This window comes from Coturnix japonica, chromosome 3, assembly GCF_001577835.2.
Source record: "Coturnix japonica isolate 7356 chromosome 3, Coturnix japonica 2.1, whole genome shotgun sequence".
Lineage (NCBI taxonomy): Eukaryota > Metazoa > Chordata > Aves > Galliformes > Phasianidae > Coturnix > Coturnix japonica.
In genome coordinates, this window is record NC_029518.1 from 19,513,705 (window position 1) to 19,541,642 (window position 27,938).

Here is a 27,938-nt window from a genome sequence, read left to right on the forward strand (position 1 = left end):
ATCCTTGATGGAACTTGCTGAGTCAGGTGTTTTTAAATAGCATACTTCATATTTCCGAACAGGAGGATTGTCTTATCTTGGAGAGACTGTGAAACCACTGGAGGAAAAAAAGAAGTCGTTACACAATAAGCCAGTATTTAAACAGGACAGGTTTTTGTTTGGATTTGTTTTTTTAACAGTTTAAATTAAACGTGAAGTCCTTCGTAACCTTGATATTCAACTGCAAGTAACAAGATAGCAGTCGCTTTCATTTTGTTTAGGACAGCTAAGCTGTGTTAATTCTGAGACACTTTTTGCCACTCCAGCCACACTTTTTAGCTGGAGGTACTTTGTGTAGGTGGGAGGCTCCTTTCTGTTTCACACAGGAGGGTGTGTGGAGATGTGAAGCCATGTACCACATGCGGCCTCTTGCTGACACGACAGTGGCAGAACTTCCTCCCATGGTGGTCTGAAATTTTGCTGTCCTTTGCAAGGCAGTATGGACTGAATCCAGCTATAATCAACAAGCACTTCTCCCCTTGCTGCTGCCATTTTTTGTTGTTAATTTAAGACATCAGAAGTGTTTGATTTAAGGCAAAGTTCTGTTTTTCTGTGTAGCAAAGTAGAATGCAAAAATTTTTTTGCAGCTTGACAGTAAGTTTCCTATGGGCCAGGTCAGGAACTGCTTTAGTGCAAGTTTCAAGACATGCAGACCTGAGTTTCATAGCTCTTTTAGGCAGGTGCTTTGAAGATGAAAGTCTGTCTGTTTGGGTTGCTTTGTTATGCAATCTATGCAGACCGAAATCAAAATGAGCCTGTGAATGGGAGTCACCTAGATTTTCTATTAAAATATCAAACTATTATCAACATCCTGTATTTAGCTTAAATAGGAAGGGTGGAGCAAAAAAAGACCAAAAATTATTTATTTTGCTCATGAACACCTATGAGTTTGTGTTCAGAGCATTTTTTAATGTCTTTGCTTAACTTACTTGAAATGCGTGTGATAAGAGATTCCTCTGATAAGCATCGTTTTGTTCCTGAGGATGAAAACCACCACCATTATCCTGCAGCCTTTTCTGTTCTGTCTTTGGTAGTGGAACAAAATGAATATCCAACGATCTCATTTGCCTTTTGATTGCAAATAAGGTGATTGTGTTGTACCCTTTGATCTTCCCCTTTTTGATGGGCTGTGTATATCTGTGCCTGTTGTTCATGAATTAATACACATTAAAATATTTATTTCTTCTTTGTACTCCTTACCACTGCATAGGTTTGTTGGCAGACCTGTAATTGCTGAGTTATGGAGTTGGCCTCTTTGGTAGCCCATTGGGCAGCAAACTGTGTGTCCAGGGATAGTGTTTAGAAGCTCTGTGTCACCTGGAACACGATGAGATGGACTTTGGACCCTGAACATCAATGATAAAGTCCTCTGAACTTGTGAGCTAAATGCCCAGGTGGTACACAGCGATATCAAGTGGTACAGGAGGAGAGGAGCCTCAGCTTTGCTGGGCAACTGTAACTGTTCCTCATGGGGTGCCACAGTACTTACTTCTAAGGCTGACTCCCCAAAAGACCCAAACCACTGTTTTTCAGGGAAGCAGATTATTAAGCTTGTTCATCTCTTCTAGCAAAGCAGATTATGTTGGTTTTGTTTCTGCTTAATAGAATAGAACAATATTTGTCAGAAAGCCAAAGTAATAGATGAACAGAGAGTCTTATGGGTACTGCATTCCACTAAAACATTGTTTGTGGGATCCGAGTGCTATTTTTAGCTTGTTGGTTGCAAAGGTTGCATTTCCCTATGACGTGTATTCTCTGCATGCGTGGCTGTGAACTGATGAGACTGTGACTTCTCATGTCTTTGAGAATTGCCCTTCTCTCAGATACGGTTTTCTCTTTCCACCTGCAGTAATGCTGGATGGCCTAGGAACCAGTGTTCTTTCATTATCCAAAATCATCAAACAGAAAGTTTGCTGATACTAAAAACCCACCAAATCTGAGTGGTTCTTATTGCGTTCTGTAACATTCAGATTTAGCTGAGAGGTCAGTCCTATGTCTAAATCTTTTGAGATTTAAAATACCTTTCATTATCCTGTAGAACTGATGGTCAAGGTGATTCTAATGGTTTCCTGTCTGCTTTTGCTTTCTCCCCATGCTGCTTGGCCAGGACAAGGAGCATTTCATGACTTAGTGAAATTGTCAGCTGCGTGTGGCTGGTTGCACTGCTGTGAGAGACACTAGCAATGGTATATGGGCTGTGCATAGGTCTTGGTTATGGCACTGTTCAAAGATTATAGGGAGCACACGTGGAGTATGTGCAGGTCAACAGCAGAGAACGAAATGACTTCATCCTAAAACTGTCAAGTGCAAAATGTCTAAGAATACCTGTTTGGTTTTGTTGTGGACGTAAATTACTTTGAGATTTCAAACTCAGTTCTGTGTTGTGTTGTGGACTTTTAACTAATACCAATAATAGTTTTAGTTTGTAGATGACTTCAAATTGTGATGGCACATCTGTAAGAAGCATCACACCTCCCATAAAAACATTGAGTAGAAATGACTACAGCATATGGCTAATAGTGTAGAACTGCATCTCACATTACAAACAGGCACTCCGTACTTAACACCAGTCTTAAAGGATAAGTGTAGCACTTGTGTTGCTTTATACTTTGATGCGCAGACACATAATGTATTTGCTAGTTCTGTTGCTTCTCTGTGACTTGTATGTATGTGCTTCTCTGTGCATATTCGCTCAGCTTTTCCCTTTTTTCTGAACTCCTCAGGTTGTCCGTCAGATGATGTGGCTGATGGATCATATTTTTAAGTATACAAACTTTGGCATTGTCTCACTAATCCACGGAGACTTCTTTATAAGACAGGTAAGTGGAAACATAACAGTGCTTTGGTTTATCCTAATATTTGGGGTATTGGGATGCTATGGGTCTTACCTCACGCAAGCCCATCTAGGTTGGTTTTCAGGATGAAATAACTATGCTGACGTGTGTATTTGGGTAGAGCTTATGCATCTTCTTATGAGTTGTTAAAAAAGAACTCTTCCTCTTTGTCTGTAAAGTGACTGAAGTCATTGTTCCCAGGACTCTCCACTCATTCACCAGTTGTCATGGGCACTTTTCTCTGCTTTCTTTCCCTTTAGCTTGGTAGATTTTTCTGTATTACAGCTGCGTCTTAAACCTCACAGTGTTTGCTAAACTTCAGTTTATGCACTTGCCATATTTGCTTAGTATATCTAGGTCTTGGGAAATTGTAATATTTAACTTGCAAAAAGTTTATTGTTCGCTGCTCTTTTCTTAACTACTTTGCTATCCTGGAGTCCTCTGGTCTGGTGTCAAAGAATTATTTTAACTGAGGAACTTTTATACTGCTCTTTAATTCCATAAATGTGAGTGGACAGAGCTCGTTCCTCCTTCTTCATGAGGTTAAGTTGGAAATAATTGCAGTGGTGAGATATGAAAATCTGGGAGGAACTCTTTCGCAAAACTTACCATTGATAAAATACTGCTTCTTGTCTTCAATCTGCCTCGCTTCTCCCATTTCCCTTCCTGCCAAAAGAAAATAAAAAGCACAGATGAATGTGTTTGTGACAATTACCTTGAACTTTCAGAGCCCTTGTAACGCTAATTGATGTAAATTCCTGCCTGTGAAAGTTTGGATGGTTGCTCTTAGTGGTGTGAAGGTGAAAGGAGAAAAGTCTGAAGATTCTGTTGGTATTGTTGCAGTAATTAAGATCAAATCTTACTATCTTAAGTGGAAATAGTTGCCCTAATACATTGAAGAGGAAAAATTAATGAGGCTTTTTCCCCTACCTTTGGTCCTTTGGGTTCAATTATTACCTGACTATACCCTGTATAACTCTAGTTGTCAAACTAAGAGCAGCTGTCCTGCTCTAGCTTCTGTCACCCTCACTGGTCCTAAGGGGGAGAGGTGTGTGGAAGGTGATGCCTGCAAAGTTACTATTGACTTGCAGGAAGTACCGATAGTATGTGGACCTTGGAAGAACGGCTTGACCCCAAGTTGGACTTGCAGAATTCACCTTAATGAGTTCACCAGGGAACTCTGTGTGTCTGTGCCTCTGGTACATGGAGTGCCTGGTCACTGTCTGGACATCACTCCTGCAGAGAAATCATCAGAGACTTTCATCCTCCCTCACAAGGGCATTTTTAATTCTTTCTATGAAGTGGCATTTACCAGGCTACCCGTGGGTACTGTGAGGAGAACACTGTTTAAAAGAAGGGCATCGGAGCTGTGAGGGGCTGGAACACCAGTCTTAGGGGAACAGCTGAGGGAGCTGGGGTTGCTCAGTCTGGAGAAGAGGAAGCTCAGGGGAGACCTCATTGCTCTCTACACCTGCCACAAAGCAGCTGGTGGCAAAGTGGAGGTCAGCATCTCTTCTCCCTTAACTAGTGATATGATGAGAGGGAATGGCCTCAAGTTGCACCAGAGGAGCTTCAGGGTGTGTATTAAGAAACATTCTCAGAGGTAGCGTTGAGGCAGTGGCACAGGCTGCCCAGGGAGGTGATGGAATCTCCATCCCTGGAGGTGTTTAGGAAACGTGGAGATGTGGCACTGTGGGATGTGGTCAGTGAGTGTGGGGGGGGTGGATTAATGGCTGGACTAGATAGTGGTCTTTTTCAACCTGAATGGTTCTGTGATTATTTTGTGTTGTTGCAGAGGCTTATTTGTGTCTCTAAAAAGGGAGAGAAATCTTAGAAATGTACTGATTACCTGGTACACGTTGTATCTTTTAAGCAATCATTTTATTTAGTCAGTGTTGTTTTCTTCTAGGGAAAAGCACACCGTGACCAGCAGCTCGTGTTACTCAAGGAGCATCTAGAAAAATATTACCGGAGCCGCAATCGGAAATGGATTGTTTTATTTCCAGAGGGCGGCTTTCTTAGGAAAAGGAGGGAAACAAGCCAGGCATTTGCCAAGAAAAACAATTTGCCATTTCTTCAGCATGTCACCCTGCCAAGACTCGGGGCAACTCAAGTGATTCTGAAAACACTTGTAGCTCCGCAAGAAAATGGAACTCCTGCAGGTGGAGATGCTGTGATAAAAGGTAAAGATGACTTAGAAAGAAAAGTGAGTGTCCTGGATATTTGTGTTATTAAACAAAACCTTTTGAGAGTTGAATTGGCCTCAAAATGTCAAATACACCCATAATGTTCCAACATATTCATATAGATATGTTCATTTTTCATTTAATCTTTGTTGAGACCAAAAACCAAACACCTTAGCTTTCATTTGATTTAGACTACAGTGGATAGAGTGGATACTGGAATGAGCACTGGGAGTGAGCAAGAACGTGGGGTTGCTCTGTTCAGCAGGGTGGTGCTTTGTGCTGCTTTGTGTTGGTACGGGGCTACAGTACAAGTATTTCTGGAATACAGAATAAGAAACATTTAAATCTTAATTTCTGTCTTTTGAAGTTTCTTTGCATTCTGGTACTGTATAGTTTGTTCTTGAACTATCGAGTTCAGGTTATTTTATTATTTTATTATTTTTTTTAAATACTAGTATATTTTATTCTTTTATAATTATTTTAAGATGGCTGTCATCTTTGTTGCTGAGGGTTATGCCGTCACTGACAAGATTTGAAAGGTTGTTTGGGGTCTGTAACTGGGAGTTACAAAGGGTCAAAACTATTCTGAAGCACTCTTGTTCTGGGGTGCCTGGGCTGCAGTTGGGATTAAGTAATGCCTGTAGTTATGGGACTGTGTGCTTTTAGCTGCTCAGTTCTTCATATGCACTTCTTGGCACTTTCAGACAGCGGAGTTGGATTGAACCTGTTGTGCATTTCTTCTTCCAGGAACAGGGAACTGGGGATTTCTATTGTTTTCTTATTGGTGGGCGATGCTACTATTTCCATACCAGGGTTATTATAATCACTTTGCAGTTGTAGTCATTTAGAAGCAAACACCAATCCTGATGAAGAGACAGGAGAGTTTTTTTCTGTGCTTAAGTTGAAATTTCAGGGTTATCAGGAAGCTTCAATCAGAAATTACTTCCAGATTTTTAGTTTAGAAGCAAATCTTGTCAACATAGGAAATGAATGAAGATGATGTACTTGCAGGAGGGAAGATTTTAAATTAAATGAATCTCAAGCCGTGGGATGCATAAAAATCTCTCCTACATTCAGAAAAGACAGAACTCCTCAACCCTCATTTTCATAGAACCTAGTAGGTTCTTTTAAAAAAAAAAAACAAAACAAAAATGAAGGCCAAGTCTTTGTTCAAATATGGTTTTTTAAGGGCAAAAGTTTAATCTGTTTTGTTTCTTCTGCTCTCAAAGGCAACAAGGTATGAAAAGAAGCTGTTTCCCTAATGAATTAAAGGCCCTCTAGTTCTGGAGGGGAACTGAAGGCACTTGCCAAAATAACTGTTTTATGTTTGTGTCCTCATATTGATTGATGTGGACTGAACATCAAGCAGCACTGTTTGGGCTTTTTTGTGTGTGTTTTTGTTTTCCTTCTTGTTGTTGTTGTTTCCTCACGATTCAGACTCATGAGAAATGAGCATCTGGTAATTGTTGACCTATTTGGGTAACAAAATAAACCAGTCATCTCAGACATGTAGCGGAAAGCCCACCTACCCATCCTGCTGAAAAGACAGATGGAAAGAAGTAGGAGAGGAACATTTCCTTTCTAGCTACACCTGTTTCAAGTGAAAAAAAGTGGATATGGACATGTTTAAATTAAAAAAAAAAAAAAAAAAAAAAAAAGATGAAATAGAGAAGTGAAAATAACTGTTGTGTGCTGGGAAGGAGTGATATTTGGCATGTGTAATGCTGAGCTTTCTTATGTTCTCTCACAAAAATGTTTCTACCACCATAAAAATTCCATTCCAGAGAGGTATGAAGGTTTAACTCTTGATCTGTACAAAGTAAATCTCAGGCACCTCCTCTAATATTCTGCCTTCCAACTGCTTTTACTTTACACTTGCCCTTCCGAAAATTTAGGAATATTTGTTCAGTTGAATAAAATAGAAATTTATCAATGTATAGGGTTATTCTACATAGACTTACAAGGCAGTGATCATCTGTTTCTGTTTCACTTTTTCCTTTTTTTTTTTTCTTTTCTTTAACTACATGAAGAAGTGAAATCAGACTTGCGTTTATCTTCTGCAGTTTGCCTTCATCTGGCTGTGGCTGCCAGAACTAACTGCAGAACGTACAGTTATGGCTTCACCAGAGCCGGGCATAAGCATCGTGTGTGCATTTTTGTACTTCATTCCTGTACTCCTTTGCTTTGGGAAGTGACTTTCTTGTTTAGTAGCATTGTACTTGAACTTCATGGTTCAGCAAAACCATTTTTCCTCCGCGCTACTTCTCATGCTTTGAACTGTGTTACTCAGCAGTGTCCCTGGTGTTCCACTGTCCCGGGTCACCAAGTTATTCAGCTTGCTATAATAAGATTTCTTCTCCATTATTTGTCATTCCCCCAATCTTTTTGTTACTTCCAAGCTTTTTAAATGATGATTAGAGTTCACCTTCTTTTCATTAAATCGCTTTACAGTGATTTTGTTGGTTTTGGGTTTTCTTTACTTTCTTTACCAGACAGTCAGGCTGTTGTTACAAGAAAAGGGTTTCCTCTGTTGGAAACAATTGGTCATCTTGTGAGCATTAGAACGAGTGAAATCATCTGGTAAAAATCAAACTGGTTTTGCTTTCTGTCGTTGTGATGTTTGCAGATCCAACTCTTACAAAGAACAGTTGGCGATTCATAGGAGTTAGGAGGAATTGCTCACTGAAGGTGTACGTTACGGAGCTGATTTGTGGTGAACCATGCTTTAAGATACTTTTTAATCCCATTTTATTTCAGCAGGCAGTAATTTGGTCTGATAAGAGAATGGCGTGAGCATTGGATGTTGTGTTGAGGGACGTGGTTTAGTGGGAGCTATTGGTAATAGGTGAATGGTTGGACTGGATGGTCTTTTAGGTCTTTTCCAACCTTGGTGATTCTGTGGTGCTGTGATATTGAAATCTCATCTTACTGTTCTCAAGTGTAGCACAGTATGTTCAGTTCCAGTGGTTTTTCTGTTTTCTGCAGAGCTGGACACTGGACTTCACAATTCATTTTTCTAACTCACGCTTCATGATTCGCTGTTTTTTGAGGAATGTGACTTGAGTAACGTGTGGGAAGGTTTTGTTGTTTGGGTTTTTTAGTCTTAGGAAAAGGGCTTCTGTAGCTCTTTACAGCTTTCTCTTCCTCAGTGTTAAATGCTGATGGTCTGCCAATGCGTTTGGAGGGCCCTGCTCATAGTCAGATGCAGATTGCTGTGTTGGCTGAGGGTAACGCAAGGCTAGAAAAGGAGGGCACAGCAAGGAACTTTGAAATTCAATACATTTGTGATTGTAGACAGTCAAGTCATGCACCACAGGGCATCCAGTGTCTTGAAGAATCTGCCTGAACAGCAAAACAGTTACAAAGATTTACCTCTGGAGATGATTTAAAGGGGGTGGGAACACAAGTTTGGAGACTTGTTTAATTTTTGTCTAGAAAACAATCACTACATGTGGTTGTTCAGTCTTGTCTTTATATGTTCTTTTCTCTTAGCAAGACAAGTACACAGCAGTGATATTAAGGTACGTTATTTCTGCATGGTTTGGGTACCACTGTGCAGGACAGGCCCTGCAGGGTGGTTTTGAGCATCGATGTACAACTCAAAAAGCGTCACTGGTGGCATTTACAGGTGATTTGAGAATTCAAAGCCGTCCACCTGTGCTTGAGGTGGCAAGCAGGCTGACATTCCCCAGGCACTATGGAAGAAACATCAGTCCTCAGAGAGCTCAGCTTAGATTTGGCCTCTGCAGCTTAATGTCGCCGAAGCCTGTGGCAGTCAGGCTGCTGAGTCTCCCAGCAGGTACTAGGAATGAAGCATAAGGATATCTTTTAAAGGAGGTGGGAAGTTCAAAAGAGTTTGGCTGCCAAAAACATCTGTGGCTGTGTTGGCAAAGCCAAGCTTGGCAAGAGGAGCTCTGGAACAGGTGTGCTTGAGCCTGCCTTTCTACAGATATCCAGCCTTAAAGTCACACTGTAGTGTAACTTGGGTAGCAGTCTGTCCTCAGCTTGTTCGAAGGTCTGGTTAGGCCCAAGAGCAGCATCCTCAGAGATGAAGAGATCCTGCCCCTTTGTGTTGCTGCAGTTGTCTTTCAGTTTTCAGGTTGTGCTGGATCTTTGTGGCTTTCAAAATACAGATGCCTCCCAGAAGAATCCTGCTATCAGAGGCAGGTTTTTCCCTGCCCTGGAAGGGGCTGGAGGTGAGGCAGGAGCTGCTGTGAGGAATTCCTTCAGCAGCTCTGCCCTACAGAAGGTAGAAGGTAAGAAATCAGCAATGAGGAGAGCCATGGTAGTCTTCCCATAAAGAAGTTTGAACCATTATCTGCTGAAAGAACTGTTTGAAATAGTAGCTAAATATTTAATAGAGGATCTTAAAACATTTTACTGTAAATAATAAGATAATGCTCCCATATTCATCTGGAGCTTTTTAATTACAATTAATGATCTTTGTTGCTTACTCAGGCAATTTACTTGTCTTTATCCATTCTCTCTTTACATCTGGGAAAATGATAAATTGAATAGCCTTGTTCTGAAATCCATTTCCAAATGAATGCTTATGTGAGTTTACTATTAATTTCATATTGGCTTTTCTCTAATACATTGCTCCTTTCAAAATGAAGGACTCTGCACTTAGTGCTTTTCTTACGAGACACATGACAACCACGCTGCCATGATATTGGCCTGGAGCCTCCGCTGGTACCTCGTGCACTCACTTTGTGTGCCTGTCAGCATTTTCAAACAGTGTTTCATCCTGACCTGTGCATCTTGTGCACTGTCAAATTTAGGAGCCATATATTGCATGCTGCTGTTCACTTCTGTGCTACGTATTGTGCAATACTGTCTAGCCTGACTCAGGGAGCATATTAGCATTTGGGATGAAGTGATACCGCTCTGTTGTTGGTTAGACACTGTGGCAACACTGCTTGCTCTTTAAAATATTTGATAGATACAGGCGATAGCGCTGCTGTACATGTCTTCTTGCACTTAATTAAGTTAAATGCAAATGAAATACAGGTAGAAACCTGTGAGTCAGTCCTTGTCAGGTCAGGTCTGCTCCACTTGGTGTTAATGACTGCAGCTCTTAGTGTGCCTCAGTCTGCGCTGCAGTTTTCTTTGTGTGCGCAGTAAAACTTGAATGGCAACTTCGGACAAGACCATACATTTATCTAACCTCAAATCCTCTCTGTGGTTCTAAGAGCATACTGTTGGAAAGCCATGGACAGAGCAAATATACATCGCACTTCTCCCACTGTATTTCTCTCATATTCTCCTGGTTTCTGACTGTTTCCAGTGTAGCACATTTTCTAAGCTGAGCCAGATGGGCACTTCAGTCTGTTGATTTTAGCTCTCCAGTGGATGTCTTCCACATACCTGGTCCAGTTTCGTCCTGAACCCAACACTTGGTAAGGGAGGTCTCCCCTGCATGAAGGGTCATTTCTCTTTAGGTATCTCTGCTGCAGGCTTGAAGAGCCTTGCACCTCGTACTGATACGTAGCAGCTCTTACTTCTGCCAGCAGATGATTGGTTTTCAAGTCATCAGAATTTAAAATTCAATTGTTAAAACATTCTGTACAACACAACTGGATATGATGTAAGCACATACTACTGCCCCGCAAGCCTGAGCAAAATGTGACCTCAGGTGCAAGGCATGACTGGTTCCCACAGGATAGAAATAAAATTGACAGCTGAACTCCAAATGCTGCCTGGCACCGTGCCCCCTCCTTGGCTCACTTTCCAGATCTGCTACTCTCCTCCTTGGCAAACCCGTGGGTTGAAGATGTGCCAGGTGGGATGGAGAAGGAGCAGAGAGAGGTCATGGCTGGGCTGATGTCTGTCCTTCACTGTTGCTGCAAGTAACTTATGTTATGGCTTAGATTTGACTCTCCTGAATAATTTTTACAGCATTTTCACTTCCTCTTTTTGAATATTTTGGTAAGTGCATGAGCACACACTGGGATCAATCTGTCTGCCAGAGACCTCATGGATGGAATCTCCATTGTGAACAATGACCATCTTTTCCTATGTGTTGCTTGCTTGCCTTTCATACACAAAGTGACCGTTCTTTATCCTGTAACTCAACTATTCAAGAACCTTTGAGGTGTTGTTTGTTGTTGTTGTTTCTTTTTTAATGCCTTTGAAAGTCCAACTGTGTTGTGTGATGTAAGTCACCTCTGTCTATCTGCCCTACCCCAGCAGTGGGGCAGTTACCCAAAGGGCTTTTTGTGGCTGTTGCAGGTCAAAACAATTGGATTTTTATGCTGAAGTTTTTCTTTTGGGAAATGGGGGAAGCACCAAAGATTTGAATCAGTGTGTTCTGTGACTGTAACCAAGGAGTAGATTTGCTGATTTTGATGTGCCTTAATATGTACGCACAACAGAGGCACCATGAAAATAAAATCTGAATCTTGTTGAAGTCTGTAAGAATATTTCTGTATTCTGTAATGAAATCTAGATTTGATTCTTATCTGTCTTATTTTGTCACTTTTTTAAGCTATATTTGTGCCTCATACCTCTGAAAGTAGTCTAAAAGTGGAATAGCTATCAAATCAAGTGGCATGTACTTTCTGATTGATTTTAATACAATATTTCTGTTTTATTCCTAGAGAGCAAATCAAAGGGTCTCCAGTGGGTGATAGATGCAACCATTGCATATCCCAAAGGTGAACCTATAGACATCCAAACCTGGATTCTTGGCTACCGACAACCAACAGTTACACATGTACATTACAGGTAAGAAATAAACCTTCTGTTCTTACACTAAACTACAATACTAAAAAAAAACCCAATGAACAAACAACAGCAACAAGGAGTAAACCATCTCAGAAGTTAATAACAGTCTATTTTAAGATACAGGAAGTCAGCAGCAGTAGCAGTGTCTTCTTCTTACACGTTTAGTCAACTGAGTATATAAATACAGCTTTCTTTTTAAAAGATTGGTCTGTCTTAGCACGTTGAAATTTTTTCCTGCTTTCCTATGGTTAAATATAGCTATGGAGTATATATGGATGTTTTTAGGTATTTTTTAATGAGTAGTGTCTTGGCAGTAGCTGACAAACACTTAATTCCCTTACTGTTACTTCTGGTTCCTGCAGTATTCCTTCCCAAGCTTCTCCCTCTACCCTCTCCAGTCACCATATACTCAGGAGTTCACTCAGCAGCTGAAGCAGTGATTTATTTTTTTTTCCAGGAAAATCCTATAGGCCCTATATAGAGTCATGAGGTGATAAAATGGGACCTTTTTTTTCTGCAGCAGTGCTACAGGCTTTATCACCTGAGAAACATGCAGCTTTCTAAGGGAATCCTGAGGCTGCCCTGCTCCTTGGAGTTTGGAGCAGCTCCAGCAGAGTAGGAGACCCTGATCAAGAAGGATGGCACTGTTTCTGAAGGGGAGTAGAAGGAATAAAGGCTGCTTTCACAAATATTAGGGTCCTGGAGGATCATATATTCCAGCTCTCCACTTCTGCTTGATAATCTCAGCAGCGTAGTTGGATAGTTCAGTGAAAAGGCTGGGAGTCTATTTAGTCCCTAAATAAAATAGCAGATGTCTTAGGTCAAAGAGGAGCTCCATCTAATCCAAGACTACCTTTCTTTTTACATGCTTCCATTGTGTATCTGCCACTAACCATTATCAGAGCAAATAAAGGAATCCTACTGCAAATGTTTCATAAGAGCATAATACCTAGATGACGTATTTGTCTTACTGACGTATAAAGCAACATACCGATGTATCATGAAACAATCAGCAATCTAAAGACGTCCTCTCCTTATCAGAAATGTAACAGCACACCATGTGTCTTGGGGATGAAAGGAAGACGCTTCTCCATAGAGCTCTTTGATCTCCCAGCGGATTGCTTTCTTAAAATTCAGATTGTAGTTTACTTTAGTAAATTTAGTGATTTTGATCACTGTGTAACTCAGATATTTTTGTAAAGAAGTAGTTTGATGTCCATTACAGGTGGTACCAAAACCTGGTAAGTGGGACAGAAGGCCACCCCAAGTCCTGCTTTCAGGAGCTTTCTCGGTTTGTGGCTGGGAAAGCTGCATCAGGACAAGAGCTAATGGCCTCGCGTTGCACATGGAGAAGTTCAGGTTGGATATTAGGAAACATTTCCTCTCAGAAAGAGCAGTGAGGCAGCAGCACAGGCTGCCCAGGGAGGTGGTGGAGTCACCATCCATGGAGGAGTTCAAGAAATGTGGAAATGTGGCACTGAGGGATGTGGTTTATCACACTTCTATCACAAAGTTGTGTGATTTTTGTGTTATTCCCTTTCGTCAACAACTCAGTACAGGATGCTCACTGGGGCTGTTTTCCACAGCCATGCCTCAATCTGTCCCGCTTTTTATAGGAATCTGTCTTCAAGTTTCTCAAAGGTGAACATACACACTAAGTTGTACAGGATGTCATTTTATCTGGTGTGCTTTATTTCATCTGCAGCCATTGTCAGGCCCTTCTGCAGCTCTTCTCTTTGATTCTCTTTGACGACCTAGAATAATTCTATACTAGAAAACTGCCGCACCGTTTTTATCCATTTTTAGGTTTACCACATCATTCATCTCATACACTAAGAACTTCTAATGTATCTGGGACTAGAGCTGCAGTCTAGAATGAATTTTCACCTCCAGTATGATAATCAAACTGATTTGTAGATATGTTTGTGCACCTTTAAAGGTCTGTTATACGTAAAGGATATATTTATTGATGGTAGAATTAGCAGAAAGCAACTGAATGATGGGTGTAGGTGAGTTCACTCAAGCTGCATCATCTTTTTCTATTGCTTTTCAGTTAGGCTCCATTCGGGACATATCAGCAAGTGATCGTTTCTTTTTCCTTTTTTACTTTTCTCCTCTTGTCCTTTTTATCTTCTTTTCTATCAGAACACTGTGATGTTATGGATGCCTTTGGTGTTGTAATCACTTGAAATGATAGATTTGTGATTTGAACAAAGTTGTTGGCACCACTGAGAACCCGCAGAGTGCTTGGGGAATGGGGGGTTGGATAGGAAAGAGTAAGAAACAAAAGTACTCTCCCAGAGGGTTTCTGGAAGGAAAGAAAACAGTACAGCTCTGTACAGTCAATTGACCAAACCTCCCCCAGCATTGGGCGGGCAGATAATTGAGGCTCAGTGCCCTGACACCAATTTATTAGAGCTTGTTTTTTAAGTTCTCAACATGAGCTCTCTCATGACTCTCTGGAGCCTCCTTGGTCGTGTCCTCACATGTGCAAATGTGGTGATGGCTTGATCCCATTGCTATGTCAGATCTTAATCAGAAGTTGTTCAGGGGAAAACAGCAGCAATAACAATAAACCAACACCCCGCCACCGAAGACTGTGCCAGTCAAAATGATTTTACTTTCCTGCTGCTTGGTAAGTTACTTTCTGTGCTGCTCATTCTGAAGCAGAGGACGAGCTTACTGCAGAGCTGCCTCTGTTACAGCCATTCACGTGGTGCTGTCTGCTGTTCCTCTTGCTCACAAGCAGTCTGTGCCTTGCTGCCTTTAGGATCTGGTGTTTTTCATTTCTGGTGGCGTGTCTTTTTATACAGGTCTGTTTCTCTTCCATCCTACTTAGGGAGCAACAGCAGGAGTGTAGAGGACACAGCAACCAGCCTCATTTTTTCACTTTTCTAACTGATGGAAAAGGCAGAGAAAGTTCATTTTAATCCTGTGGTCATTTTTGGTTGACGGCTCAAATTTTGGTAGTCAAGTTAAAGCTTGCTATTCACCTGTTTCCTGTATAAGTTACTTGTTTTGCAAAAGCTCATCATTAGGCTAAGCTGTAGCCTCACTTTTCCTCAAAATAAACTTTTTCCATGTCAAACATTGTTGGAGTTAGGGGGAAATTAGGGAGGCCGTCTGTTAAAGCACTAAGCACCACAGAAAAGGTCATGTGCTGGAAGGAGCAAATCAAAGAATGGCTTATGGCTCATTTTGTATTAACTTCCCCCACCTCATGTGGTCATATCCCTGCTTGCTCAGTGCTCTGGTGAGGGTGGTGCAGAGCCTGAAGGCAGAGCCAGCCACAGCCCTCATCCCAGCAGGGCAGGTAGCTGCATTCACACTGCATGAAGGCACCACTTAATTTTGAGCCAGCTCAGCTGTCCTGGCGCCGTAGTGCAGATAAGAACTGTGTCACCTTTCCTTATCATACCAGCTTTCGCACTGTGCTGCTGCTGAAACAAGCTTTCAACTACTGAGGAAGTTCTTTTTCTGTGTCTGCGTGAATATAGATTTATTAAAATAAGCTTAGACTCTTAGCTATAAATAAAATGGAATATATTGTGGTTGCTGAATGAGTTTTGCAGAAATGGCTGTGAAGGGCATCCAGTTCTGCAGTAGATTTTAACATGCTGTTTGGAGGTGTCTGAGGGATACCAATGGCCTCCATCACACTGAGCTTATTTGAAGAGCCATTGAAACAGCAGGTGAAGTTTAGAAAGAGTAGGGGGATAGTGAATTTAATTAGAGATGGGACAGATGATGAGGCAATTAGTGCTTAAAGGTGGTGTTGATTAACTTTTTCCATTTTAATATTTAATTATAGGTTATCACCAATGAGGACTATTTAATGTGGCTTAAATGTTCCTGAAAGTGCCATGTTTCTGAAAATCATTTGTTAACTTTTGAGCTTTTACATTATCTTGAAACATGTCATTAAATTGGTCTGCAGTTGTAGAGGTGAAGGTCATTATCCTCACTGTGTCTTCCTGTTCTTTTCTTTCTGTATTTGTGCAGGTGTTCCAGCTAGTTGTTTTTTCCATAAAGCTTCTTTGGCTCCTCCACCTCTCTGTGTGTCAAAATATCACAGTAACTGTTTCAGTTGGTTTGTAATCTTAATATATTTATTGGTCCGTGCAGATGTTGCTGACGTAAGTGATAGATCTGTCAGTACCGGGTGGACTTGTGCTTTTCCTTTGTTTTGCTCTTTTCCTCTGTGATGGGAAGCAAACCCTTTGCCATCTGTTGGGTGCTTGGCATGGCTGCAGGCGCTGAGCAGCACTGTCACAGGTGAGAGATGAGAGTAGATGGCACCATCTTTCCTGTGAGCCATTCTTTTAACTTTTGGTGCAGCTTTTCTCATCTTGGAGGAACTAACAGCAAAATGGTGACATGTTGGGGCTGTTTAGATTTTGTCTTTGAGCAGAGCGATAGAAATGGTGGTGGTCCTTTGTTTTTCTTCAACTGGCAGAGGAACAAATGTCGTGGTAGGCTTGTCTTTGTGCATGCACGATGCCACAGAGAGAACGGTACTGTAGGCAAGGAGAGCATAGATTGTTTATCGCTGTAATGCTAACGAGATGAGACTAATTAGCTGTCTTGTGTTTTGGAAACCAGAAGAAACATCCGCTCGGAGAGTCCTTTACAGAATCCCCTCAGCTCTGTCAGCCTTGTTGCTGCCAGCTGGGCCCAGTGTGGGGGAAGCCAGGGAGATCCCTGCAGAGGGAGCGGTGCAATGTGTGACGCACGAGTTCAGGTGCTGTCTCGTAGGACAGAGGCAGCAGGTGCTGGAGGCTGCTGGTTCAGTGCTATGGCTGTTACCTAAATACATTAATTTATTCAGATATCTATGCTGTATCAATTCTGGAAACCATTTCACGTTTGTCTGATGTTCTGACAGAGGATTTTTTTCTGCTCTTGTTACATATCCGGTTGGCTTTGTGACCATTGGATTTGCTTAAGGTTTTGCAGATGGAAAAAAGTGCTACCTTTTGTCAGTCACTGAAACTCAGAGAAAAATGGTAGGATAAATGTTTTTTCCTGTTCAGTCTGAGATGTGCTCTGAAAACTGTATGGAATAAAAGTGTGGCTGAGCTGAGGGGAGGATCTCTAGGCTCACAGCATGGGGGACAGATACAGCTACTATCGTTGGCTCGCATTTAACGGATGAAGGAATGAGAGACACGAGGGTGTCTCTGAAGGCTGGAGCCGATGGTTCTGCTGCTGATGGCTGGTGATGAACCTGCTGCAGTCAGCATCACTTCCATCCTTTGGTTTTGAGTCATCTGTGTAGAGTTTTGCAATGTTGGGCCTTCTCAGTTGGCTTTCCTGAACCTGAACTCCCTTTAAAACATGGTCCTAAAGGAGCTGTCTGAGGAGCAGGGAACATGGCAGTGTGTTCGGTTTCCAGAGTTTGAGGATTTAGACATTTAATCTCTAATTAAGTTCTGTCATTAATGCTGTGCTTGTGAAATAATAAACCTAGATAATCTAAAACCATGTTTGAAAATACTTCAGAATACATGAAGAACTATCACTGATAGGTCGTAACAGCCGGTGTAGCGTAATTAGAAAACCAGTTGTTCTCCATGTTGCATTAATATTCATTCAAAATGGGTGTAAACTTCTTAAGAGTTTGTATTCAGATGTCAAAGTGTTCCGATACTGTGTGGACTCATCTAAGGGCCTGGATGGATTCCAGCAGGAGGTGGCATACTGTGCTCCGTTAGTCTCCCATCATTTACACTGCTTTGCTACTCCATGAAAGAGGCAGCTGATAAATAGTTTCTAACATGCATCCTGTTAGCCGTTGTGATGATGTTTTCACACCAATGAGTATATTTTTGGAACAATATCAGGCTTACTTAGGTTATGGAGTTGGAAAATGCTTGTGAGGGCAGGTAATCCTAGATTTCTGTCCTAAGCCCACACGTGTGTTTAGTCCTTAACTATCTTCAGATGTGTGTAAGTGAGCATCTGTCCTTCAGAAATACACTGTGAAATGCAATATTCAGTTGCTGAGGCCTTTTATCTCTTCACACCAGATAAAAAGGAGAGAGTAAAAGTAGAGCCTGGCAGTACAGTAGTACTTGGATACAGGTTAGGCCATCTGTCTTAATGTTAAGACCTCAACAAAGATAGTCCCTTCTCCTTGGGGATGCTTTTCACTTGCTTTCTTGCGTTTTAATTTTGAAGTGTTCTGTAACACCTGAGCTTCAAGGTAAGATGATTCTTTACCTGTCTTTTTCTTAATGTTCACACTTAAGAGCTTGAGCTATTTACTGGACCACCGACTACCTCCAAATCCTTCTTGAGCCAATGGCTTTGGGCATGGAGAACTCTTTGAGAACCTTGTAGGTAGAATTGATGCAAAGGCTACAGAGCTCTCTGAGTTAACACTGATGCTGTAGTGGGAAGTGTTCACCTCCTTATATTGAAGTTTTCTTTGTATGCCAAAGCATCATTATTCTTTCTCATTGATCAGTTCCGTGTATTGCTGCCTATCTCCTATACTGCAGGTTCTTTTTTCATGAAAAAAATGGTGAAAGGAGGAGGTACAAATGACTGAGCAACAAATCAAGCAGGAATGCTGAAAACCGTAAAAATAAGAAAGGCGTTCTTCAGAAACATCCGTTATTTCTGTGTCTGCTGTTCCCTTATCAGCCAGACACTGCCCATACAATTGAGTTGTTATCACAAATTCTTTTCAGTATACAAGGCCGTGTTTTAAAAAAGAAAGAAAACTCTACTAATGGAAGTAAAACGTAGCGTAGATGACAGGCTGACTGGGAGTTCTCTTGGGAAGAGAAAGCTCCACTTGAGGTCTTATGTTACTCAGCCTGTTTTTTTTTTCAGGCTAGCCTGATGCACACATTACTTCTTCAGTGGCCTCCCAGTGGAACACAGCAGATACAAAGCATCTTCTATATATACCAAAGTGCACTTTGAGTGTGCTGCAGTGGTTTCACAATTGTCAGACTTGAAAGTGTGTTTTGAAAGAAGGTAGCTGAGGTGCAGTGGGTTGCTGGGGGTTTCTCTCTGTACGTATCTTAGTGAATTCTGTCCTGGACATTGAATTTTCCTAAACAGACCTAGTATAGAATAGCTTCTATCAATTGCTGCACTATTGTATTTGCTGCAAGCTTAAAATACAGGCGTCTCCTGTGAGCATCTGGCTGGTTACCGGGAGCATTCCTTCCTTTCATTCTGAATAATCATGTGCTCTGTGAACAAATGAAAGAATGAATTGTGTTTCTCTTCTTTGGTAGGATTTTTCCAATTAAAGATGTACCTGCAGAGCCCGAAGCTCTCTCACAGTGGCTGTATCAACGATTCATTGAAAAGGAGGATCTCTTGTCCCATTTCTATGAAACAGGTAGGAAAGTATCTAACTCAGAGAATTACACTTTCATTACGTTTTTTCTTACAAGGATCTCAAGGTGACTTAAGAATGTGTATACTTTTTCTTTTTTACATGAACACAGTCCGTATAATTACTGACATTTTTACATGGGAGAAGAACTCATGTTAGGCAGTATTTAAGAACCATTTGCCTGGCTGAGACATTTGGAAACTGAGACGTGACAAATAGAGCTAAGGAAATCCCTTTCTTTCCCCAGCAGCTCAGCTGTGAAACTTGCTGCCAGAGGCTTTCATGGAGGGGAATGTTTTAGAAAGATTCAGAGATGCAGTGAATACTCACATGCACAATAAAATAATTCAGAGTTTATGCATGGAGGGGAATGGTCAGGGTTTAAATAATCAACAAATTCTTGGCTAAAAGGGATTAAATAAGACTCTCATGTGAGGCAAGTTTTATCTATTTAGCATCTTCCCCTGATGCTTGTATTGTTAGAGAAAACTGGTCTAAGTAGTCTGTAAGCGTAATGCAAAATCCTAGTTGTGTTCTGTTTCCTGTGAGGCAAAACAGAAGATGTTATTGGAAGGGTCTGTATGAATTATGCAGCACGAGATCTCTGGAGTCTGCATGCCAGCCCTGTGCTGGGCCTGCTGCTCTCCTTGCTGTGAGGTGTGCTGAGTCACTTGTATTGTAACATACTTTGGATGTTGAAGGATCAGAGAGATCTAAATAAATTGAGGGCATTAGTAACACTACTGAAGGGATAATGGCAAATAATGTGATTTAAAACATCAGGTAAGCACTTGAGCTGGAGAAATGTTTCCTGAAGCCTCTTTTTTTTCCATCCAGTTAATGGGTGTGGGTGTTTTCAGAGCACACACCAGAGGAAATTAACATGTTAAAATGAAATAGAAAAAACAGAGAGGGAAAAATGGTTTTGTTTAGACATACAGGGAAGGAAGTCTATCAAATATTGACTGAGCAGGGAGACTCCAACAGAAATACTGTAACTTGTGTTTGTAGAAAAAACAAGTATCTTAGTGATTATCACAACTGCTGAGGAAAAGAAAGTATGTTGGATCAACCGAGTTTAGTATTTCAGAGTGACTGTGCTGAAATGAAGATGCTGCTTTTATTGGATGATTTATTGCAAGATCTGTTCTGATTCCTTTTTGAATGCTTAATTTTACGCATTAACACTTAGAAAGTTTGAATTCTCTGATAACCAGAGTTGTACTTTGCTGTATGAAATACTGCTGCCCCTCAGCCATCAGGGATGGCAAAGTCAGAGCCTACTGTGTACATTGCATCTAAGTGCTCATATTAGACAAATAACTTGGTGATTGTGCTTAAAGGTATAGATAATAGAATGTCAGGAATTCGTGTTGTTGAGACATTATTTCACAAATACCACTGAAGTGAAATGATTGTACCTAAAAATCGAACCAGACCAGAATTTCAAAAAGCGTAATGAATATAATCAGACTTACTCCTTCAAAAATAGGATAATTGGCTATAATTCGGCAATGTAATAAGCAGGAATTAATTAAGAAATCATAAATGTAAATGATATGATGTAGAACCGTATTAGGCATAAATTACCATAACTTATAAGTTACTCCCACTTATGTCAGTTGAGAACTTGGTTGCATTCTGTTTTGCTGCCGTGCAGTACTGAAAAAGGAGCTGTTGCAGTTTGCAGAAAACCCCAGGGAGGTCCCACGAAGGGGATCCCAACAGCTCCCCAGGGGTCAACTTTTAATGGCACATTGCCTGAAATCAGAGCACTATTTAAACTGGAGTCATGTTTAGTTGTACTTGAAATGTCAAAATCTTGTCACTGCTTTGTCACCAGTACCATCTGTACTGTGCACTCTCTCTTTTGAATTATTTTTATTGGAAAGAAGAAGAATCTCAGCCTAAAACAGTTGGTTTTGGTTGTTTGTTTTTTTAGTATTCCCAATATTAAGGACTTCAATAGATCTAGGGAAGATCTGAAACATTTGGTAACTTAAAAAACAAAAACGCCCTTAAAAGTTTGAATATCAATCTGTCACATTTGTTCATGTACTACATTTTCCACCTTTCATTTATAAAGTTAAAACTCTTTACAGATTCCTAGCAGCTAAAAGAAAGCTTGTATTGGCAAGCGCGTGATTGCTCTGAAGTCTTGAGCGGGATAACCTTGAACACTGCAGTAACACAAATGGGATTACATTTAGCTCTTGGAGACTAATTAAAACAAATAAAAACCCAATGCTGTAAACTTGGAGCTTATCAATTGGAAATGAATAGTTGAAGACATCGTGCTCCTCATTCGTGCTCTGATCTTAAGCCAACTGGTGTGATGCAAGTAAAATAAGTAAGCAGTGTCATCCTACAGGGCAACAGGAGAGTAATTTCAGTAGTGCTGGAAAAGTACTTTTTCCATTGTACCAGATCTGAAACCTCATCTGGAAATTCTGCATACAGGTCTGTCATTCCAGCTCGAGAAATACAAGTTGAACTGGGAAGAGGGGCAGGTGGTAGGTGTGAAGATGATGAAGGGGAAGGAGTCGTTCCTGTGAAGGACAACTAAAAGTGCTTGGCTTGTCTAGCAGCGTCAAGGATCACTGTCTTTGTAACAGAATGAGTTGGCTTGGGAGAGGAGGAAGGGGAAGAAGCAGTTGCTATCAGGAGAGTTAGTTAAATCAGCCAACGGTGTTGGCATGGGAAGACGAATGGGCCATGGAAGAACAAGTGTAGCACAGAGTGGACAAATAGGAGGTGAGCAGTGGAAATTACTAGGAGGTGAATAAATGGAGTGACAGATCTGCTCGCACGTGAACATATGCCTCAGTGAGAGGACAAGGGATTCATCAAGATTTTTAATATAAGACCATTCATACAGAAAGAAAAGCTTTGTCTTAAGTGCTTGTTTGCAGTTCCACCAGTAACTGCAGATGTGAAGCACAGATGAGTTGCTGAGAGTATCTAATTGCCCAAACTGGGTGGATTCTAAGGTTCAGAATTGGTGCTGTTGTATCTTTACTCTTTGAATCTTACTTTAATACACTCAGCCCGTATTGCTGCTGCAGATGCATTGAATGTGGGGTTTTTTTTGTTTGTTTTTCATTTTCAGGAGCTTTTCCTTCACTGCAGGGTCAAACAAAAGCTGTTTCTCGGGAGATGACCCTCAGCAACCTGTGGCTGGTCGGCATACAATCACTTGCGTTTTTGTCAGGCGGTATGTGGTACTGCATCTTACAGTATTTTTATCATTGCCTGTTTTAAAAGTGGAATGGGACCTGAGGACACAGTGGGAATCGAGGCTCTTGCAAATGAGTACCATGTTGTATGTGCAAATGTGAGTATACAAGAGTAAAGGAGAATACTGGACGGACTCTCACCTCTCTTTGGGGAAATTTTAAACTCCGCTGAAAGAGAAGATCAGTAGCATAGTGACCTGATGATGTATTATTTTAAGAATTGTCTGTATTTTTAAGAAGTGTATACTCTCACCCACACTTGAGCAAACTCAGCATTTGGACAAAAGGTGCAATCGTACAACCACCGTAGAAGAATGTCTGCAACAAGAAAACCGTCACCATAAGTATTTCTCGGCGTTGTAGTTAGAGCTCAGAAAACTCAGCAACTTGTCTCTTCAGTAGTCTGTGCAGCATTGGTGTGGTAGAGATTCCTCATTTGCACAAACGTGTGCTTTATTGCAGCTCATTGTGCTGGAGCCAGAGATTTCAGCGGAGCTGATGGCGGCATCTTTGCCATTGCCTAGTCAGCAGCTGCTGTCTCAAACTCATTGATCTCAAACCGAGACCCCAGCAGGGTCCTGTTCAGGTGTGTTTCGTGAGGAATCAGTCCTTAAAAAAGCATTGCCTCATCATAGTGTGATTAGAAGTTATCCGTAGTTGATGAATCAGCCCATCCCTGCTGTGGTCTTACCATCAGCTAACCGAATTCTGTGTGCTACCCGTAGCTCATATTATGAGGAAACTTGGCAAATTATAGTCACTTGATCTGTTTTTCTCCCTTTGTTCAGAATACATCTAGTTGACCATCGTCACTTTTCTAAATGCACTTTTAAAGGCGAAAATACAGTGAAAGAAAGACACAGGGAGTAGGGGAAAGCTTTATCTGCCATGCATCGACCAATTGCCAGAGCAATGCCAGCTGTTTCTGAAGGCCCGCTGGTGCTGCTGGTGATTTTTAGCCACCTTTGTACTTTGTATACTGCAGTCCAACCAAGGTGACCTTTGAGTGGTTTATAGAGGCCTTTTTCTCCCCTGCTAGTTGCAACAGCACTAAATGTACTTGTGGGAGAGTTTAAATGATTCAATGCCAACCATCTTAATGTTTTGCTAAGAAATAACAGAGGAAAACTAGTTTCTTAGAAAAATACATATTAAAAAACAAACAAAAAAAAAATAGTAGGTGTAATTGCTACCATGAATCTCTATGAGGATATCACTAGAAAAGAAAAGCAAAAGCAAGGGTAAATCATCTGAGTGACTATACAGAGGGCAGTATTAATTAGCTCACCAGCATGCTGAAAATCATAATGGAAGAATGAAGTCATTTTAAAGGCAAAGCAGAACAGAAGTTCAGCTCCGTTTCCAGATGTATAAAACGAGATGCTCTCTAAAGGGAGTCTGCGGTGTGTGTCCTGACCCCGGCTGGTCTAGTTGGCATTGTCTTTGTGTGATTATACACAGATTTGAGAGAGCTGTTCCTAAAATAAAATTAATCTCTCTAAATACGAGCAGAGGAGCCAGAACTTGAGATGTGGCAATGCTGCCTTTTGTACGGTGGTTTTACTGAGAACCAAGTAAGCCCTCAGCGGTTTTGGCTCTCAGTTAGTGATATTGATCCCTCTTCTCCTGCTATCGAATCTGTGGGCGACATGCAGAAACAAACACAGTCAGTTCCTTTGGAGGAGCAGGATGAGCGTACCAACGTATGAGGCAAGGCTGATTTCCTTGATGTAATTGAAAAGCCCTTTGTCAAATTTGCCACTTCTCTCTCGCTCTAAAATGAGCTTTATCTTGAAGTAGCTCTGTGAGGATGGCTGTGAAACCACAGACTGTGACAAGTTCCCCTGAGCTGTGAGTCCCCTCATGGACTTACATGTACCACTGCAGTGGGAAGGCAAAGGACAGCGTTTATCTAGATATAGAGCCTTAATATTTTATTTAGGATGCTGTCTGTAAATCCCACCTGTCTTACACCTAGCCCCATACCTGAACGCTGGTGTAACATAAAGCCACTTGAGAAGAGGTATGCTCTGAAAAGGGAGTCTAAGTCCTTTCCTGTTGCTCTTGCTAAATCACAGCTGATGGAATGAATGTATTTAATCTGCTTTTTTCCAGGCAGGTTCTGGGGCAGCCCATCACCATCAGGTGTGAGTGGTCAGGCTGCAGCAATTGGGCACAAATGGACTCTCAAAACTGCAGAATGCAGTTGGTGAGCTAATCATTGCTGTCCTCCACAGGGTGGGTCGATCAGAGCCACAGAGATGCCCTTATTTTACAGCTGTTTTAACGTGAGATAGGACAGACTGGAGTGATAAGAAAAGGGAAGTTTCTATAAGCAGATTGCACAGCAGTAACTTGCACCTGGAGGCTGTTTGTAACTGATCCAGTAAACTCCATGTAAGAGCATACTCTTTTTTCCTTTGCAATGCAGTATTTTTTCCAATGGATTGCAGTCAACAGCGAGTGTTCACACACTGCCTGAAGAAATTAGTAATGCGCAATAATGTTTCAGGTAATCCTGTGGTTCATCTGGTCCCGTGCATTTTCAGTTAGTTCCTTTAAGGTTCTCAGTATTGAGAGACATCTGTTTGAAAGCACTGGTTGTTGTTTTGATAGGTTGAGTAAATAGTATTAGGTCTTAGGCTTCTTTCCTGCCTGCTCTGGAACATGTGAACAGAGTGTGATGTTGTCTCTGGCTCCGGCTGAGCTGCTGTAGGTGACAGTCGAATGAAACTGAAGAAAATCCAAAGTATCCTCCCAGCATGAACTCGGATGCTACTTTATGTGTTGGTGAAGGCCAGAGCTTGGCAGGCAAGCTTGTAAAACATTGGATCCCTGTGGGTTCCGGCTGGGTCGGACCTTCTGGCGTTGGCTGGGGCTACAGCTGGGGCAGGCGCTGTGCTGCTGCAGCCAAGGGTGTCCTCTTCTGAAGAGTTCAACCTGCACTTGATAGAAGTGTTTGTGAACCATGCAGTTGATCACAAAATGGTTAATTGCTGTGATTTTAAATACGTGTTAGGAGAAATAATATGGGAGAATGTATATAGTGACAACAGGATGAAAGAAATAAATGGAAAGCTGTTGCACACACAAGTGAGAACATGGCGGTTCAAGTTCATTGTGAATAAAGGCGTTTCTCTGTCAGGGTTGTGCTCAACATTCCTAAGTTTCTCCGTTTAATTGTTCATAAACAAGTTTCACTGCAAACTGTGCAGGTCCCAATGGCTTCGCGTTACTGCTCTTACTGAACTTCATCAGAAGAAGATGATCTGCCCCTCCAAAACGAGCAGCACTTCTATTTTAGTGCCCTTTGCGTGTACCTTCCACACAGATTCTCTTTCGTTGTATGTATGGTTCTGTTACCACTCATTTCGACAGTGATGACTCTGGCAGGAGGGATTTATTTTTTTTCCAGCTGCTCTCATCAGATTCTGAAAAGAAAGATTGCAATTAACCTCACTGCCCTGAAAATTACCAGCTTCCTTCTCCCTGTTCCACCCCGAGCCTCAAAACAGGATGCATCTTGCTGCATTGAAATGACTGCTGTGGTACTGCTCCTTACCCATCTTCTTGTACACGATGTCATTGTTTGGGGCGTTTGGCCATAAAGTGCTGTTAACTCTGTCAATTTTGTTTGCCTAAGTGAATGCAGATACACCAATCACTGTGTGTGACAGATCCAGCTGCTCCGCTTTGCCTTGACATACAGTGTTGGAACCAAAGGCACTTAAAGCTGGGAGCGGGCGCGTTCTGAGGCAGCAAGGCTGGAGGCTGCATGCTGGGCTGATACAATCACACAACGTAATGATGCATCCGGGTACTGTATCGTTTGGAAATAGTGGAGCCATGCGAAATAAAGGGTTATTTTGCAAAACTGCATACTTGAGAACTTTTACACTTCTTTGCTTTTTTTTTTTAAGAACAACAATTGCAAGAGCAAAACAAAATCCATTCTGTGATTTTTTAAGTCTGCGTGCATTATGAACGCTCCTGAGCAATGTCAGCTTTCCTGTGCTAAAGCTGTGGAGTCTGCCTGGGATGCAGGAAGGATTGAGAAGGATTCTGTGTGTTTTGAAGTCCAATCTTTGGTTTAAGCACTGAATGCTGAAGTTTAATGATACACTGAACAGTTGTCCTCTTACAGTGAGCGAGTGCTTTTAAAGCTTCTCTGCAATGGTGTTCGTTTTGGACCATAAAAGTTAGTTTTCTTGATAGCAATTATGTTAGCATCCGATTTTCTCCTTCCCCACGTTAACCACGCCATGCTCTGTATGACAGATGGGTGCAGTTACCCTGTGACTGTGCAGATGGCTGTTGTGGATGGATTTGTTGCACTGGAATTATTTCATTGGGTTTTCACCAGGTATTTCCAGCAGCCACGATGTTGTTCAGAACTGCAGGCAGATACCAGAGGAAGCATTTCTCTTCAGAGGCTCTCAGAACAAAACAGCAGAGATGTTTTTGTTTGAGGGCTGTTATTTATTGTGCTTGTATCTAATAGATGCACAGTCTGTGCTCGCTATGAAGACCACAAATACTAGGGGGAAAAAAACCAGTTCACCATGCAGCTGAGAGTTAAGTGACAGCATTGGTTATGGAGCTCTGTGGAAGGATAAATAGAGGAACCTCTTTGTACCAGCAGCGGTGTGAGGGGAGGAGTGGAGCAGCAGGTTGGGGAAAGCAATTCCTGCAGCCATCCTCTGCTCAGGTACCTGCTGGAAGCTGTGGGTGCTCTGCCTGCAGTTCCTGCGCAGGGTGCTGTGTAGCAATGATTCCCCTCAAAGTTCCTAAGAGTTCGTGGGATGCTGGGAACAGAACCCATGTCCCCACTGAGCCCAGGCTGCTGCCACCCAGGAGAGATGGGAGTCCGACCTTGTGAGTGAGGCCGTAGTCGTTTGGCAGATGCACCTGTTGAAAAGCGCAGTCTGCTTTTAAACAGCTTCATCTGGGCAAAGCCATGTGGAGCAGAACAGCCCCATCCATTCTGCAGCCCTGACACAGCGCTCAGTTGCCACGTGCAGCGTTACCTGCTCAGCGTGCAGTGCTGCAGTGTGACCCAGCAAGGAATTCCTCGGTGTGGAGGAGGAGTCTGGCCAGCAGTGATGGCTGAAGCTCCATCTACCTCTTTGTTTCCCCTCTGGGCTTTGTGCTCTTCGTTGTGTGGTGTTTTCCTGTGAGGGGTGGGGGGGAGTTGGGGAGGAAAAGCCTGAAATCTAAATGAAGACACGGGTGGGAGACCCACTGCTCACCGGCTGTGTCATCGTTCTGAGAAGCCATTGTTGTAAATCCATTCCTGCCTCGTGTTAAATGTTTGTTTGAAAAAAAAATGGAAACAAAAGTCTTTCCTGCTGGGAAGAAAAGATGTATTTTTAAAAAGGAAGACGTCCTTTTGGCTAAAGGAATGTCAGCTGTCTGAGTTGTGCCCATATCATGACGTGCTGGTCAGATATAAATAAATCTGTATCTCTCAGGACTCCTCTGTGTGCTCTTACTTTCAGTTGGCTGCCACGTGGCTTTTGGTTGGTAGATTGTGCTGACATCTACCACAGCTGGATACAAG

General features: G+C 41.8%; 1 protein-coding gene across 2 annotated transcripts in view; it reads left to right on the forward strand.

Annotated features, from left to right (window-relative positions):
- The window catches only part of LPGAT1 (lysophosphatidylglycerol acyltransferase 1), a 51,924-nt gene extending 24,073 nt beyond the window's left edge, over positions 1–27,851 (forward strand). For both annotated transcript variants that reach the window (XM_015857321.2, XM_032443923.1), the window contains 5 exons: positions 2,763–2,858; positions 4,783–5,056; positions 11,659–11,785; positions 19,039–19,145; positions 22,252–27,851. In XM_015857321.2, coding sequence (XP_015712807.1) covers positions 2,763–2,858; positions 4,783–5,056; positions 11,659–11,785; positions 19,039–19,145; positions 22,252–22,403 — 756 coding nt within the window. In that variant the 3' untranslated portion in view covers positions 22,404–27,851. The remainder of the gene's footprint in view (positions 1–2,762; positions 2,859–4,782; positions 5,057–11,658; positions 11,786–19,038; positions 19,146–22,251) is intronic.
- The last annotated feature ends 87 nt before the right edge of the window (positions 27,852–27,938 follow it).